Source organism: Kogia breviceps, chromosome 14 (genome assembly GCF_026419965.1).
Source record: "Kogia breviceps isolate mKogBre1 chromosome 14, mKogBre1 haplotype 1, whole genome shotgun sequence".
Taxonomy (NCBI): domain Eukaryota; kingdom Metazoa; phylum Chordata; class Mammalia; order Artiodactyla; family Physeteridae; genus Kogia; species Kogia breviceps.
The window spans coordinates 55,477,790-55,495,570 of record NC_081323.1 but is presented as its reverse complement, the minus strand read 5'-3'; the positions used below and the strand labels follow the sequence as shown (position 1 = coordinate 55,495,570).

At 44.5% G+C, this 17,781-nt stretch overlaps 2 protein-coding genes across 3 annotated transcripts; both read right to left on the bottom strand.

The window, feature by feature from the left end:
• Positions 1–6,802: 6,802 nt before the first annotated feature.
• LOC136791972 (zinc finger protein 75A-like) lies at positions 6,803–7,526 on the bottom strand. Its single transcript, XM_067014031.1, is given in 1 exon segment — positions 6,803–7,526. A coding segment is annotated over 1 exon segment (591 nt). The 3' UTR covers positions 6,803–6,935.
• On the bottom strand, positions 6,803–17,195 carry LOC131741727 (zinc finger protein 75D-like). 2 transcript variants are annotated; one of them, XM_059038862.2, is made up of 9 exons: positions 15,721–17,195; positions 14,559–15,077; positions 12,826–13,021; positions 12,037–12,194; positions 11,633–11,759; positions 10,057–10,208; positions 9,636–9,762; positions 7,828–7,891; positions 6,803–7,648 (listed from the first exon to the last, which is right to left on the bottom strand). In XM_059038862.2, the coding sequence occupies exons 2-9, from the start codon at positions 14,967–14,969 to the stop codon at positions 7,627–7,629; spliced, it is 1,257 nt and encodes a 418-aa protein (XP_058894845.1). In that variant the 5' UTR covers positions 14,970–15,077; positions 15,721–17,195; the 3' UTR covers positions 6,803–7,626. The 2 variants fall into 2 exon arrangements, with proteins under 2 accessions (XP_058894845.1, XP_058894847.1); XM_059038864.2 differs by having other exon boundaries at positions 7,562–7,645.
• Positions 17,196–17,781: the final 586 nt, after the last annotated feature.

The following is a 17,781-nucleotide window of genomic DNA, read 5'->3' as shown; positions in this document are numbered from 1 at the left end:
AATTAACTACTGCCACTGAACTCTTACTGCGTGAATCACTCTGATGCTTGTTAAAAGTTAGCAGTTGATCATGTAGTTTCAGCTTACTAATAAGTTGGTCTGATCATTACAGGCATCTAGTATTCCTTCTGGATCACCCTCGTTATGAGGCATTTGGATTGCCTGTTGTTCTCATAAATGAATACCCCAGCGGGGAGACCAAGAGGGTCCTCTTACAAAGTCACCTTGAGAAGTTGTTGGTCAAGTTCTGGTTGCCCTCTGAGGGAGGGAAAGGAAGCTCCCACGTTCTCAATTAAGGTTGCCTCTTGTGGAGAGAAGCCCTCCACAAGAGGGAGAATTCTTCTTTGAGAATTCTTTCTCAAATATGGTTTGGGGCAGAGACTGTCAAGAATTGTTTATCTCTTATAAATGAAACTATTTATGCATGAAATGTCATAATGTCTGAGATTGGCTTTAAACATTCTAAAACAACCAACCCACTCTCCCCAAGCAAAATAAAAAACAAAAAGCTGGAGTCCCTCCCATCAGGAAACTTACGCAACCCTCTTAGATGGCCTCATCCATCAGAGGGCAAACAGCAGAAGCAAGACGAACTACAATCCTGCAGCCTGTGGAACAAAAAGCACATTCACAGAAAGATAAACAAGATGAAAAGGCAGACGGCTATGTACCAGATGAAGGAACAAGATAAAACCCCAGAAAAACAACTAAATGAAGTGGAGATAGGCAAAAAAGAACTCAGAATAATGATAGTGAAGATGATCCAGGACCTCGGAAAAAGAATGAAGGCAAAGATCAAGAAGATGCAAGAAATGTTTAACAAAGATCTAGAAGAATTAAAGAACAAACAAACAGAGATGAATAATACAATAACTGAAATGAAAACGACACTAGAAGGAATCAATAGCAGAATAACTGAGGCAGAAGAACGGATAAGTGACCTGGAACACAGAATGGTGGAATTCACTGCTGCAGAACAGAATAAAGAAAAAAACGAATGAAAAGAAATGAAGACAGCCTAAGAGACCTCTGGGATAACATTAAACGCAGAAACATTCATATTATAGGAGTCCCATAAGGAGAAGAGAGATAGAAAGGGCCCGAGAAAATATTTGAAGAGATTATAGTCGAAAACTTCCCTAACATGGGAAAGGAAATAGCCACCCAAGTCCAGGAGGCGCAGCGAATCCCATAAAAGATAAATCCAAGGAGAAACATGCTGAGACACATAGTAATCAAATTGGCAAAAATTAAAGACACAGAAAAATTACTGAAAGCAGCAAGGGAAAACCGACAAATAACATACAAGGGAACTCCCATAAGGTTAACAGCTGATTTCTCAGCAGAAACTCTACAAGCCAGAAGGGAGTGGCATGATATACTTAAAGTGATGAAAGGGAAGAATCTACAACAAAGATTGCTCTACCTGGCAAGGATCTCATTCAGATTCGATGGAGAAATCAAAGCCTTTACAGACAAGCAAAAGCTAAGAGAATTCAGCACCACCAAACCAGCTCTACAACAAATGCTAAAGGAACTTCTCTAAGTGGGAAACACAAGAGAAGAAAAGGACCTACAAAAACAAACCCCAAACAAATAAGAAAATGGTCACAGGAACATACATATCGATAATTACCTTAAACATGAATGGATTAAATGCTCCAACCAAAAGACACAGGCTTGCTGAATGGATACAAAAACAAGATCCATATATATGCTGTCTACAAGGGACCCACTTCAGACCTAGGGACACATACAGACTGAAAGTGAGGGGATGGAAAAAGATATTCCATGGAAATCAAAAGAAAGCTGGAGTAGCAATACTCATATCAGATAAAATAGACTTTAAAATAAAGAATGTTACAAGAGACAAGGAAGGACACTACATAATGATCAAGGGTTCAATCCAAGAAGAAGATATAACAATTATAAATATATATGCACCCAACATAGGAGCACCTCAATACATAAGGCAACTACTAACAGCTATAAGAGGAAATCGACAGTAACACAACCATAGTGGGGGACTTTAACACCTCACTTACACCAATGGACAGATCATCCAAACAGAAAATAAATACGGAAAAGAAGCTTTAAATGACACAATAGACCAGATAGATTTCATTGATATTTATAGGACATTCCATCCAAAAACAGCAGATTACACTTTCTTCTCAAGTGCACATGGAACATTCTCCAGGATAGATCACATCTTGGGTCACAAATCAAGCCTCAGTAAATTTAAGAAAATTGAAATCATATCAAGCATCTTTTCTGACCACAACGTTATGAGATTAGAAATCAATTACAGGGAAAAAAACGTAAAAAACACAAACACATGGAGGCTAAACAATATGTTACTAAATAACCAAGAGATCACTGAAGAAATCAAAGAAGAAATCAAAAAATACCTAGAGACAAATGACAATGAAAACATGATGATCCAAAACCTATGGGATGCAGCATAAGCAGTTCTAAGAGGGAAGTTTACAGCTATACAAGCCTACTTCATGAAACAAGAAAAATCTCAAATAAACAATCTAACCTTACACCTAAAGGAACTAGAGAAAGAAGAACAAACAAAACCCATAGTAGAAGGAAAGAAATCATAAAGACCAGAGCAGAAATAAATGAAATAGAAACAAATAAAACAATAGCAAAGATCAATAAAACTAAAAGCTGGTTCTCTGAGAAGGTAAAAAAAATTGATAAACCATTAGCCAGACTCATCAAGAAAAAGAGGGAGAGTACTCAAATCATTAAAATTAGAAATGAAAAAGGAGAAGTTACAACAGACACCGCAGAAATACAAAGCATCCTAAGAGACTAGTACAAGCAACTCTATGCCAATAAAATGGACAACCTGGAAGAAATGGACAAATTCTTAGAAAGGTATAACCTTCCAAGACTGAACCAGGAAGAAATAGAAAATACGAACAGACCAATCACAAGTAATGAAATTGAAACTGTGATTAAAAATCTTCCAACACACAAAAGTCCAGGACCAGATGGCTTCTCAGGTGAATTCTATCAAACATTTAGAGAAGAGCTAACACCCATCCTTCTCCAACTCTTCCAAAAAATTGCAGAGGAAGGAACATTCCCACACTCATTCTATGAGGCCACCATCACCCTGATACCAAAACCAGACAAAAATACTACAAAAAAAGAAAATTACAGATCATTATCACTGATGAATATAGATGCAAAAATCCTCAACAAAATACTAGCAAACAGAATTCAACAACATATTGAAAGGATCGTACACCATGATCAAGTGAGATTTATCGCAGGGATGCAAGAATTGTTCAACATATGCAAATCAATCAATGTGACACACCAAATTATCAAATTGATGATTAAAAACCATATGATCATCTCAATAGATGCAGGAAAAAAAAACTGGAGGGGATTAATGACAAAATTGTTAAAGCCTATATAGGGACTTGTCATATTACTTTCTCCATTTTAAATATGTTGATAATTTCTGTAATGAGTTTTTTAAAAATTAATTAATTCATTAATATTTGGCTGCACTGCTGCTCACAGGCTTTCTCTAGTTGCAGCGAGCGGGGGCTACTCTTTGTTGTGATGCGCAAGCTTGTCATTGCAGTAGCTTCTCTTGTTGCAGAGCACGGGCTCTAGGCACGCTGGCTTCAGTAGTTGTGGCGCTCACGCTTAGCTGCTCCACGGCATGTGGGATCTTCCCCAACCAGGGCTTGAACCCGTGTCCCCTGCGTTGGCAGGTGGATTCTTAACCACTGCGCAACCAGGGAAGCCCCATAATGAAAGCTTTTAAATAGGTATATATAAGAACATTGTTCCTCTCCTACATATATTATCTTAAATCAGGTATTGTTCTACGTATTAGAATGATTTCTGTTACAATGAACAGAAAACCCAATCACTCTGGTTTAAACAATAAGAGGAAACGTATAGATTTATGTCGCTACAAAGTCCTGGGCAATTCTAGGTGTCAGGTGATTCTTGATCCTACCACTCAGTGGTGTCTCTAAAACCTGAGTATTTATCACTCTGCTCTGCCTTCTATGGTGTTAGTTTCATCCTAAGGTTCACATCTCTCCTATTTCAAGAAGACTGTCAACATCTACTGGGTTACATATGTCATCCAACAAGTGCTGGATCTGTTCTAGCATTTCCAACAAGACAGGCCAGGTTATGCTGCAGAACACACAGCACCAACATTCCAGTGATTTAACGCAACAAAAGTTTATTTCTTATTCCTACAAAATCCATTATAGGTCTGGGAGACTCTCTGGAACAGATACTCCTCCCCAATGTGGGGGGCTCGGCATTGCAGACTGTTCTGACTTGTGACCCCTCTCTATGTGCTTTTATGACTGAGGCAGGAAAAGACAGCACGAGAGTCCTGCACCAAAAAATAAATGCTTAAGCTGAGAAGTGAGAGTTCTGCATACAACCCACTGCTCAAAACTATCTCAGGATCCTGTCTAAATGCAAGGAGAAAAAAGTCTAACCACTCCCTTCTTATTGTTCACTAGGATACAAGCTCCATGAGGATATGCATTTTGTCTCCTTGTCCACTACTATATCCTTAGTTTAAAAGACTACCTGGGCACATAATATGCCTTCATTAAGTTGAATGAATGAATGTAGTGTCAGCAAGAAATCCACATGTATATCTTGGGAGAAGAAACAGAGTCCCAGGGGTGTAAGGCTGAGACTGCTGGGTAAGATCTATGCAGACCAGAGCTTCAGAGCTGGCCGAGGTTTAAGAAATAAGCACACTGGTATACTGGTACAGTTCATCTTAGAGAAGAAAACGAAATCCTGCTGACAGTGGCAGACCAAAACCTCAGGTGACTTACACCATAAAGCACTGAAGCCAAGGACCAAATCAACCGAGCAAACCACCACCACGAGTGCTCAGCTCCTGGAAGGAGCTGCAACAACCACAAATGCATCTGCTCCTTTAATGTAGTCAGTCCACCCAACATACCACTAGGGACCAGGGGAAAGGGAAGGACATGCACACTGACTGAGACCCTGCTATTTCCCAGGCTGTTAGGTGCTTTTCCTTCATCAACCCCTCTAATCCCCAAAAGAACCCTGAGTTGAGTGTTATCTCTATTTCATATGGAAACTGGAGATTTAAGAGTGTTTCAGTAACCAATCAAGAAACAGGAATGTTTTACAAGCTAGAAATAGAAATAGATACAATACAATGTCATCCAGGCTGGCTGGGCAGAGACAACATACAGGTCAGTCCTGCTAATCCTGTCCTCAGGCCTGACTGATGCAGCTAAGTGACAGCCAACAGACCCACTAGCTATGGGGTCTTAACAAGCCTCTGGATCTCTTATTTCCTTGTTTAACTCCTTTCCTGATTACACCTAAATGCTCTATCAGGAACACGCCTGCATCACTGTTGTAGATAAAAGGTGGAGCTACAAGAAAATCCACAGTCTACAGAGATTTTCAGCAATCTATCAAATGTGTACACTAAGGCTGTTACATGATATGATGGAGAAAACAGAAGGATGACCCTTTCTGTTTAACAGTTACAGTGTAAGTCAACCAACATAGATGTGTATTTGTCCATCCTTGCCTACCACTCAGCATCCTCTCCCAAATCTTTGCTTTTGGGAACTGGTCTCCTGCTCACTGGATTCCCAGAGTAACATACCCTGTGACCCACAGGATCCTGGTACAGTAAACACTCTAGTTCCCAGACAAATATAACCCTCTCCTTGTTCTTAATGACATACAAAAGCCAAGTCAAAATGCAAACAGATAAAAACCTGAGGTGATCCTGAATTGCCATTAATTTCCATTTAGACCTTGGAAAAGTGCTCATTTTCATGGCTGTTTTATCCTATTGATATTGTGTTGTAAGTAAACAGTCTAGTTTCTTTTACTCGAGAAAATTATTCTTTACATGGCTAAAGATTCCAACCCGTTTCCATATTATCTCCTTAGAGGTGTTCTCCCTTTTCCATCCAACACCAGACAGGCATACAATAGTGATTAGTTCACCTGGACAGATCCCCTATTGGTGAAGTAAATATAATTTCATCACAGTAAAAACTGTACTAATAGTATTCAAGAGCTGAACTTGCTAAAAAGTTAAAAAAGGAACTCAAACAATGTCCAAATTTGTGAACAGTATCCGATGATGGGACAGTTAAGAAAATCCAATTTGGTTCTTCAAAAATTTTACATTAGAATTCATTTCTGCCCATGAGATTATTGAAATTGGTAAACCTGGAAGACAATGGTATGCAATTAAACATCATATTATTGCTTTGTTTTGGAAGACTATGCTACAAAAGTTTCTAACATGTATGTTTAAGAGTGGCTGGGGAAATCAATGCAAACCAACAATATTCACCTCTGTGACCACAGAAGAATTCATGGCTACATCCACCATTTGAAGCTGAATTTGCTATTTTGCCAAATACAATCCCAAAACAGCTTTTCTCTTTACTCTGAATGTTCTTAGAACACCTCTCCTGCTAAGGAATTCCCTGAAAGGTTTTTTTTGTTTGTTTGTTTGTTTTTTCGGTACGCGGGCCTCTCTCTGCTGTGGCCTCTCCCGTTGCAGAGCACAGGCTCCGGACGCACAGGCTCAGCGGCCATGGCTCATGGGCCCAGCCGCTCCACGGCATGTGGGATCTTCCCGGACTGGGGCACGAACCCGTGTCCCCTGCATCGGCAGGCGGACTCTCAACCACTGCGCCACCAGGGAAGCCCTCCCTGAAAGTTTTTAGTAAAAACAGCAAGTAGTACAACTACTAACACATTCCCTGAAGACTCAACCTTGATTCCTTCTGTGAAACATGTTTATTTCCCAAAGTTTCCTAATGAAAAATTCCACTGATGAAAAATTCTTCATGCTTCATAATTTTGTACTTTTCATAACTTTAAGGTCAAGCTCCACTTGGTGAATTTCTTCAGACTGAGGACACTGAACAAGCTTCCCTTTACTGGTGGAGTTTCTGGTGCCTAAGAAGGCTTGAGCGTCTGCTGAAGTTTCTCCTGCATGTGCTACAGGTATAAGGCTGCTCACCTGTGTGAGTTCTCCGGTGTTTAATAAGGTGGGAATTTTGACTGAATTTTTTTCCACATTCATGACATGTAAAGGGCTTCTCTCCAGTGTGAGTTCTTTGGTGTGTGTGGAGATTTGTATTTTGACTGAAGCTTTTCCCACACCATGAGCATTTATATGGTTTTATTCCTTGGTGTGTTGTTAAGTGCTTATTAAGATCTGAACTCCACCTAAACCTCTTATCACACTGCTGACATTTATACGGTTTCTCTTCAGTGTGAATTCTTTGGTGCTTAATAAGGTCAGAGCTAACTCTGAAGCTTTTCCCACATTCCTGGCATTTAAAAGGCTTCTCTCCTGCACGTTCTTTTTTGTGAAGGTCCATAAGTTTCAGCAGCTCTTGTTTCCAGGTTGAAAGTTTCTTTTTTTTCTTCACTGGAAAATCTCGGTGCCATTTCCCCACCCTATGCATATCACCATGATTTTCTTTGCCCATTGTTTTCTGGGGGACTTTCAATCTGGCCTTTTTTGATGCTATATCTACTGGTGTTTGTATTTCTAAGTCAGAAAGACATAGAGGCTGAAGATTTTCAGTGTCATTTTTGAGCTTTAGCCCTGCTGGAATAAACATAAGAAACAGCTGACTATATGACAGAGCAAGAAAGCCACAGTAATGAAGAGAAAAACTGGATGAACACTAATTTTTTAAAAAACCAGATAAGCAGAAGTGTAAAATGTTAAGCCCTTGTAAAAGTTCCTATTAAGGCACATTTCCTTTCTTCCCATGGTGTACTTACCTGTAGGCAGCTCTCCAGAATTGTCCTTGAACTCCAGGGATCTTTGAACCCACGGCTCTTCCCCCTGCTCTAGACAGGAGATCACTTTAGGTTTGGGGAGCACAAATAATGCTGTGAAATGGAAAAACTGAGGTCAAGGATTGGTAACAACAACAGTCCACTAATTCCAGACTATTTCAGGAAGAGCAAAGGATACTTTAACAGTTTGCAACACCAAATGGTTAAATGGATAGACTCATATCTGGTATCAGGTTCATAATATACTTCATTTGTGGGTGGATATGCAAAGTAGAGACTGAGAAATAAACCTAAGCCAGACCAATGAAAAGGATATAGGGCATGGGAATCCAGTGCATGATCCCCATCTTCTGCTACCAAGAATACCCCATATTCTACTAAGATAAGACCAAACTGCAAAGGCCGTAGGAAATATACCTGGTCCTATTACATCTTTAGGAAGACTCATACTGGATAAGGCCAGGTCTAGGGGAGTCAATGTGAAGGTCAGTGGGCTGGGTATCATAAACACAAGTGATTCCTGTTATACTACAGCAACTTTCAATTTAGCTCTCAGGTACCAAACACTGGACCAGGAAAGATTTCTACCATTCCCATAGCTCACTGGTTCACAGCCAGGTGGAGGAAACAGACCAGAATTACTTAGTGGACTTTCTCTAAATCATATTGCCAAGTATGGAAAGTATTCATCACTCAGTCATTCAACACATATGTACTGAGTGGCTATGGTGCACCAGATACCCTCTATGTGCTAAGGATACAGTGGTGAATAAGCCAAGCCCCCTGATCTCACAGAGCTTATCTTTTAGTGCAGAGTGAGACAATCTAACATTAATAAAAAAGCAAATAAAATGTCAAGAAGTGATAAATGTTTTGAAGAAAACTAAAGCAGGGTAAGAGAACATTTAAGATTCTGCTTCTGTGAAGATATTTTAGATAAGACTGTAAGAAAAGGCTCTTTTAGAAAGTGATATCTGAGCAGAACCCTAAAATGAGAATTTTACCATGTGGCAGAAACGTGGGCCAGGCAGAGGGAACGGGAAAGAAATGAGCACATCAAGTCCATGAAACAGCAAGATGAGCAGTATGAACAAAGAGGCCAGAGCAAGGGCAAGAGTGGCAGGAGACGACAGCAAGCTGGTGAGGAGGGGCCAGATTTTGGAGGGTCCTGAGAGCCTTGGTAAGGAATTTGGATTTATTCTGAACCTTATGAGAAGTTACTGCAAGGTTTTGAAGCAGAAAATGTCATGATCTGATCAGGTTTTTAAAAGACTCTGGCTGCCTTGTAGAAAACAGACTGAGAGGGCAGAAGTGGTGGCAGTGGGTGCCAGTTAGAAAGTACTGAGGTGGACCTTGATAGAGATGTTGCTGGCTGAGACCAGGATGCTAACACAAGAAGCTGAGACATGATCAGACTCAGGCTACACTGTGAAGGTGGAGCCAAGAGTGATGTGTTAGACTTAGTGGGGTATTATGGCAAGATTAAGGTACAGGATGACTGGATGTTTCTTGCTCTGAGCAAGTGGATGAGTGGGTATTCCTTTTACCGAGATGATAAGGGCAAGGTGTAGGGGCAAGTTTGGAGGGAAGAAGAGATCAAGAATTCCAAATAGTGTAAGAAATGTGTACTTGGAAAAAGCTCCCTGGTGATCTTTTCCCTGCCTACACCATCTAGTTGAGAACCAGTCAGCTACTAGAACAGAGACTCCCTCACAGGGGTGCATTCTCAGTACACCAACAACAGGATAGTTTAGTCCACTCCTGTGCAAATGGAAGGGGAGAATCTTTACCTAGAGAGATGACAGTGTCATAGTTTTCTTGCATTACATCATTGTAGAGGGCCTTCTGAGTGGGATCCAGTAACTCCCATTCTTCCTTGGAAAAATACATGGCCACTTCTTCAAATGTCAACAAGCTCTAAAGAAGAGAATGGGCTTTAGCTCAGTACTTGCCACTACAGAAGTAGCCCAACCTTCTGAGCCATCAACTGCATGGTAAGCCAGTCACTAAAGGAACTAACAGCACATGAATTTTTTTTAAGTGGGAAGGCAGAAAGGAAGTAGTAGGCAAGGGATCAGCAAATAGCCTGGAAGGTGCCCCAGTTCCTGAGGGGGATCATCTGGGTTAACACACCTCTGTGCACCTGCTGGGCAGTGTGGGTCAAGGGCAGCAGGAAGAGGTAGCCCTAAGAAGCTGGAAAGCACAGCTCACCTGGGACTCAGGCAAGACGAGCTCAGGTGCCACTGTCCAGTCTTTGGCATTTGTCTGCTCAGGAAAGGCTACGATCTGGTGAGCAGGCACTGCTGTGGAAGAGTGAGAGGAAATTTCTCTCCCTTCTGTCTTTGAACATCCTAGGCTCAGTTCTGAAATATAGAAGATCCTGATCTTTCAGTAGAAATGGAACACTTTACAAGTGTTATGTGGTACCTAGAAGTGGCTATCTCATTTTAAACAAGAATCAAGCATCTACTAGCCCCTAAGATGGGTTTCCCAGTTGACTCTCTTCAGTTTTCATGAGTGAAGTAAATAAAAGGAAGTCTTGTTTTTTTCCTTACATGACATGAATTCTCCTGAGTTGGACAAAAATTAGAGGTGTTGGAAAATGTAGTAATGAGTCCAGTGTGCCAAGTAAAGGAAATGCAAAGGTAGAAATGAGCTTGGTGAGTTCAAGAAACAGCAAGAAGTGTTTCCCTGGTAGCGCAGTGGTTAGGAATAAGCCTGCCAATGTAGGGGACATGGGTTTCAGCCCTGGTACAGGAAGATCTGACATGCCATGGAGCAACTAAGCCCACGCGCCACAACTACTGAGCCTGTGCTCTAGAGCCCGCGAGCCACAACTACTGAGTCCATGCACCACAACTACTGAAGCCCGCGGGCCTAGAGCCTGTGCTCCGCAACGAGAAGACACTGCAATGAGAAGCCTGCGCACTGCAGCGAAGAGCAGCCCCCGCTCGCAGCAACTAGAGAAAGCCTGCATGCAGCAATGAAGATCCAACGCAGCCAAAAAACAAATAAATAAATAAATTTATATATTTTAAAAAAGAAACAGCAGGAAGACCAGTGTGGCTAAAGAGGACTGAGCAGGGCAGGAGTGGCAGGAGATGAGGGCAGGAAGGTGAGGAGGGGCCAGAAGTTGGGGGGTCCTGGGTGCCTCTACAAGGAGTTTGGATTCATTCTGAATGTGTGAAAAGTCACAGTAAGGTTTTGATGCAGAGAAATGTCCTGATATGACCCAGTTTTTAAAAGATTCTGGCTGTGCTGTGTGGAAAACAGCCTGCGGGAGGGGAGGAATGGTGGCAGGGGGTGCCAGATAGAAAGTACTGAGCTGGACCTTGTTAGAGATGCCACTGGCTTACACCACAATGCTAAAGCACAGCAGACTGAGACTTGGTTGGACTCAGGCTACACAGTGAAGATAGAGTCAAGAGGGCTAGCGATGCAGTAGTACTACTGGGGTATGATAAGATCGGTGTAAAGGATGACCAAGTTTTCTGGGCTAAAATATTGGGTGAATGGTGGTGTCCTTTGTGGAGATGGGAAAGTTAAGTGAAGAGCAATTTGGAGGGACAGAAGGCAGGAAGGATCAAGATTTAGGATAAGGAATGATCACGTGCACTAGGAAAAAGCTCCCTGGTGATCTGGATATACCTTTTCCCTGCCCACACCATCTAGTTGAGAACCAGTAGGCTAGTAGAACAGACACTCTCTCACAGGGGTACATTCTCAGTATGCCAACAACAGGACAGATTACTCCATTCCTATGCAAAGGGAAGGGGAGAATCTTTACCTAGAGAGATGACAGTCTCATAGTTTTCTTGCATTACATCATTGTAGAGGGCCCTCTGAGTGGGATCCAGTAACTCCCATTCTTCCTTGGAAAAATACATGGCCACTTCTTCAAATGTCAACAAGCTCTAGAGAAGAAAATGGGCTTTAGCTCAGTACTTGCCACTTCAAAAGCAGCCCAACCTTCTGAGCCATCAACTGCATGGTAAGCCAGTCACTAAAGGAATTAACAGCATTTGATTTTTAAAAAGTGAGACGGCAGAAAGGAAGGAGGCAAGGGATCAACAAACAAGTGCCCCAAATCGTGGGGAACATCTGGACTAACAGCACTGAACACCTGCTGGGGAGCACGGGTCAAGGGCAGCAGGGAAAGGCAGCCCTAAGAAGCTGGAAAGCACAGCTCACCTGGGACTCAGTCAAGATGAGCTCAGGTGCCACTGTCCAGTCTTTGGTGTTTGTCTGCTCAGGAAAGGCTAGGATCTGGTGAGCAGACACCGCTGTGGGTGAAGGAGAGCCACAGGAAATCTCTCTCGCTTCTGTTTCTGAATATCCTAGGCTCATTTCTAAAATACAGAAGACCTTGAGTTTTTCAGTATTGATGAGACACCTTTACAAGTGTATGGTGCCCAGAAATGGCCTTCTCCTGTTAATGAGAACCAAGTGTCTACCAGCCTCTAAACAGATTCCCCAGTTTTCATGAGCAAAATTAACAAAAGGAAAAACTTTTTATTTTCCTCTCATGACACAAATTGTTCACAGTTAGACAAAGCTTAAACATATTTGAAAATGACGTACTCAGGAACTCCAGTATACAGTAGGAGATTTTAATCATTTATTACTTCTTTCTTGGTACACAATTTTCTTCACATTCCACCACTGACAACCCATTTCTGATCCCAATTCCTTCTGTATTTTATGAGGACAAGGTGGGCCCGACCCTCTCCACTTTTCTAAAAAACTGAGTTCCCAGTGTTACTAACAGGGTTCTGTGGTTTGGAGATTTCTGTATCTTAGGCCAACCCACACCTTCACCCACACCTGGTCTGCTCTACCATAACCTGGGGGGCATCCTAATTGCTAACGTGGCTGCATTAGTAGATCCACAGGGCAGGGCAACCAGAAAGTGTTCACACGTTTTGGCTTAAATTACTATCACAGGTCCCAAGAGAAGGAAAGTAACATGAGGCTCCTTACCCCTCTCACGTACAGGCTCAGTTTCTTTGTGGGTATTCCTGATCAGCAACTCTTGTAGATTCTGGTGCGTATTCCAAAATTCTTCATCCTGGGACATGCTCACTTGCTGGGCCTCTGTTGGCTTCAGCGTGAAGCCTAGGGCCTCTGCTGTTTCACCCAAGAGCACTGCCTCCTTTCCCAGCTCATGGTCTGCAACCTAGAAATAATGCCCGTCCTTGTTACCATGGAACTTACTTTTGGTTTAGGAGTTGGTGGGAGAGGGAGGAAAAAGCAGAGTGCAAACTGTGGGAAGAAGGAGACACTAAAGGAAATGTCACAAAGACTTAAAAGAGATACGGGATCACCAATTTTCCACAAGAACTATACACAAAATATAGGAAAATTGGCAGAAGAGGAAAAAAGGTGTGGTTACTGCCAGCCCTCCAAGACAGCAGCCCCCACCCTCTGCATCCAGCCCAGCTCAGACCACTAACAGGGTTGCACAGGCCACCTGTTCTCATGCTGCCTTGATAGACTTTCTCTCCCAACTTAGATTCTTGCCTTAGTGGTTTCCTGTCCTCTCTCTCAAAAGATTAAGGAATTGAATTTAAAAGTTGTCCTGTCAACCAGATTTTCCACATGGCCAGGGAAGAGTCTCACAGAGGATTGGGATGAAATGGAGAAAAAAGTGGAAGGAAAGAGCCAGGGCTCTGGGCTTCCCTGATGGCGCAGTGGTTAAGAATCCGCCTGCCAATGCAGGGGACACGGATTTGAGCCCTGGTCCAGTACGATCCCACATGCCAAAGAGCAACGAAGCCCGTGCGACACAACTACTGAGGCTGGGCTCTAGAGCCCAATAGCCACAACTACTGAAGCCCGCGTGCCTAAAGCCCGTGCTCCGCAACAAGAGAAGCCATCGCAATGAGAAGCCCGCGCGCCGCAACAAAGAGTAGCTCCCGCTCACCGCAACTAGAGAAAGCCCACACACAGCAACAAAGACCCGATGCTGCCAAAAGTAAATTAAAAAAATTTAAAAAAAAGAGGGTCAGAGCTCCAACCTATCCCCAAATGATTTCGACACAAAACGTGTGCCCTCCCGGTATTCTCAGTAGGCCTGTGAAGCCAGCTGGTATGCCGCCACCTGCCCAAGGGCATGCCCTGGATCCCTGCTCACAGCAGAGCCAAGGAACAACCACTGACATAGGGCACTGGAGGCCCTTGTCTACGGTACAGAGGACACTATCCCTCACGCTCTTTCTTTTCTCAGCTACTCTGTTGCGATTTCCAAATCTTTCTTTCCCTGTTTTCTTTCTACTTTTTCTCTTCCTGGACAGTCTTCCTCTAGTTGTTTGGTTTCTCCTTCTCTTTCGTATCTTCACTCTTCTTTGGTCTCTAGGAATTCCTCCTTTTTTGGATCTGTCCCTTCCTCTCCAACTCCTTATTGCCTTTTGTTTGTTTCTAAGAACTTGAGGCCCATCTCCTTCGCCAAGCCAGACTAGGCTCATTACCCTCAACACACCCTGGCTCCAAAGAGGGCCAAAAGCAACTCTCTCCCTAAGGCCAGGGAAGCCTCTCTCAGGATCTCTGAATTGTATGCACTGACTATGGCTGTGGATCTGTGCTTTCGCATCCTGCTTTACATGTCCTAAAGGGACAACAGAAGTTACCTATTTCACTTTATTTCTCAATTAATTGCCCCAATACATCCACCATCACCCTATTTCACTGTACACAACAGGAATCTTTCTTCTCACCCCATTCCTCATTTGACCAGATTCCCTCTGCAAGTGTTCTACCAGGACCACAGCCTCCTCAATGCTCTGTAGATGGTGCTTCTTTATGCGGGTCTGGGTGTCCCTGGGCAGAATGGACAGGAACTGCTCTAGCACCACAAGTTCCAAGATCTGCTCTTTTGAATGAATCTCTGGCCTCAGCCACCGACGGCATAATTCCAGAAGCTGGTCAACAGCTTCCCGGGGTCCAGCTGCTTCATGATAGAGGAAGCTCCGGAAGTGCTGGTGAGACCTCTCAGGACTGAGACTGTCTGTTTGGGGGGCATATTTCTTAATGTGACTGGAGCTCCCTGTCACAGGTCCCTTGGTATCCCACAGAGTCCTGATCTGAGGGTTCAAGTACTCAGCCACCTTCAGATCTACTGTCATCATTCTTCTCGAGGAACAATTCTGGTCCTGTATTGGACACACCTCCAGCACTACCTCTGACAACTGAGGCCCAGTCTGGTCTGGAACAAAATCAATAAAAGGATCTTCTTCCTAAGGCATTGAGGGCAGAAAAAAGTGCATGTCAGTAAGAAAGTCACATGAACTTTACTACTTCTTACTTATTATGAGAGAAACATGAACTTTAAAAATCAACTGCCAGGCCCTTGTTTCTCTCCTTTTCTATTATTCAGCTGAATACAGCACAGCTTATTAAAGACAAATGCCAATAAATCACTTTGCCTTAAAAAAAATAATAATCAGGAAAGGTTGGTGGGTGAAAAAACTAGTACCCACTGGCTCCAAGGAGTTTGGGGATTATCCAGAGATTTAATTGATGCACTTCTTACGCCATCCTCTCCGTGTAAGGGAAAGATCAGGAGAATATTCTGAGTTTCTCTTAAATTTCAATATATCGTCCTAGTCTGTCTTCAGTAAGAGGGCACAACTTCTATGACCTTTATCCTTTTGGGAAGATGGAAGCCTTCACTTCCTGGACCATTTGAGGTACTCCTTTTTATTGTATGAAAACTGGCAGGAGAGGTGAAACAATGAGACCAGAGTAGAAGAAAAGTAATTCAGAAAAATGGAGCCTTATTCTTCTCAAAAGCATCCCCCAATTAAGTAACTAGCTGGTCTACATTTGTCTTGGCATCTTTGCAAGACATATAAAGTGAACCATGCAAAAGATGTATACCTGTATATTTTTCCTTTCCTTTCCAAATTCACTTATGTATGTATGTATGGCTGTGTTGAGTCTTCACTGCTGCGCATGGGCTTTCTCTAGTTGCAACGACTGGGGCCACACCCCATTACGGAGCATAGACTCTAGGCGCTCCGGCTTCAGTAGTTGTGGCTCGCGGGTTCAGTAGTTGTGGCTAAGGGCCCCAGAGCACAGGCTCAGCAGTTGTGGCCCATGCGCTTAGCTGCTCTGCCGCACATTGGATCCTCCTGGACGAGTGCTAGAACTGTGTCCCCTGCATTAGCAGGCTGATTCCCAACCACTGCGCCACGAGGTAAGTCCTGTACATTTATTTTTAATTTCTCCTTACTTGACCTAGGAAAAATTACAGCTGATCCTTGTTTACAAAATGTTTATCCAAATGTCAATTGAAAAAAAAAAATAAGAGACAGCATGTTAGTTGGTGATGATTACATGCTGCTGCTACATTTCTCCAGGGCTCATTTAGACCTCTAAGCGAGGCTGAGGAGAGCCTCGTGAGCCTCACTTTCCCTGAGGTGATCCAGCGGAAAGGGCACCGAAATTCTGCCCAGGAAACCACGGTGTTCACAAACGGCCGGCTCACGACGGCTCTGAGGTGCTGGGGACACTTCCCAGGCTTTTGCATCAGAGGAAGCTGATCTGACTGAGGCTGGACCGCCCGTTTCTCCCGCAGTAACATCAGCCAGTAAAGGAAACGCCGGCGGAGGCGGGAAAGTGAACACGACCGCCCGGGCGCGCCCGCGAGCACTGTACCTGCGGGCAGTGTCCGAGCGGGCTCCCGCCGGGCGGCCCTGGGCGCCACCCGCACAAACGTTGGAGAGAGCGGCCTCACGAGCCTGACGGCGGGCCTCGCCCCAGACAGTCCTGTCGCCCGGCTCGGAAACACCACCGGCCGCTGTGCAGCGGCCTCGAGCAGCGGCCGGCGTCTCTCGGGGGCTCCCGAGCTGGCGCCGAAGCGGAAGCCACTTCTAGGTTACCTCGGACGGCTTGGCTTCGTGGAGGCCGCTCCGTCTTCCCGGGGCTCTAACCACAAGTCGCCGCCGGCCCGGCCACCGCTCTAAGGAGGACAGCTCCCAGCCACGCGCCACTCAGGGGCGGGCACCCGAGGCCCGGGGGTTGGGGATTGAAGGCCAGGTACTATTTAGAACCCCCTGGCCCCCTACCCCACCTGAAATCCTCCCTGCGCAGCTACCCGCGCTCCAACCGGAGGCAGAAGTGACGCACTTCCGGGGAGGACCCATTCAGCCCCGGCTGGGTCCGTGAGCGCCGCCGCTGCCGGCCGCGCTGGGCGACCGGCCTTCTGCCCGGGTTCAGCCCTGGCGGCAAGAAAGAGTTAAGGCCACCGAGTCTCCAGGCCCGCCCAGCCTAGAGGGCCCTGCGCGCGGCTTGGCGCCCTTGTGTCGCCGTCTCGCGTCTTAGCTCTGTGGGGCGCGTGCGTCCAGGTCGTTCCTGTGTCGTGTTCGGCCTGCCGGCGGAGCCTGGTGACCCGGGCCCCGCCCTGAGAGTCACCGTTCCCTTCCGTGCGCTGGGCCCCCGGCCTTACCGCGGCTCAGCCGGCTCTGCCGGAGCTGCCGGCCAGGGCCTTATCGCAGCCTCCTACAGTACGAGGCCGTTTTGTCCCGGTCAGGATCGACGGCCCCTGAGGGGTGTGTACTCATTTCTGGGCCGTGCGTGCACACACGATTCTGTTTTTTCTTGTGAGGTAGGTTTTTACTTGTGAAATAGGTTCCTTTTGTAGATCTCCTTGACAGAGAATTGAGAGCTAAGGAGTGACTTGATCGAGGTCACATAATTCACCAGTGGCAGGTCCTCCAGTGGAATTTAGGGCCCCTTTGTCCTGTCTTCCTGCTTTTCCCACCACAACGTGCTCCCTGGAGCATGGGAACCTTCTTTCATCTTGTCCTATAGTGTCTGGTAGAGTTGCCTGGGTAAGGTAGGCATTCCATATTTACTGAATCATATTTATAAGAATCTGAGTATTTCGGTTGTTGGCTTCCAGTATTTCCAGTTGTCAGTGTTTTCATAGTGTCAGCC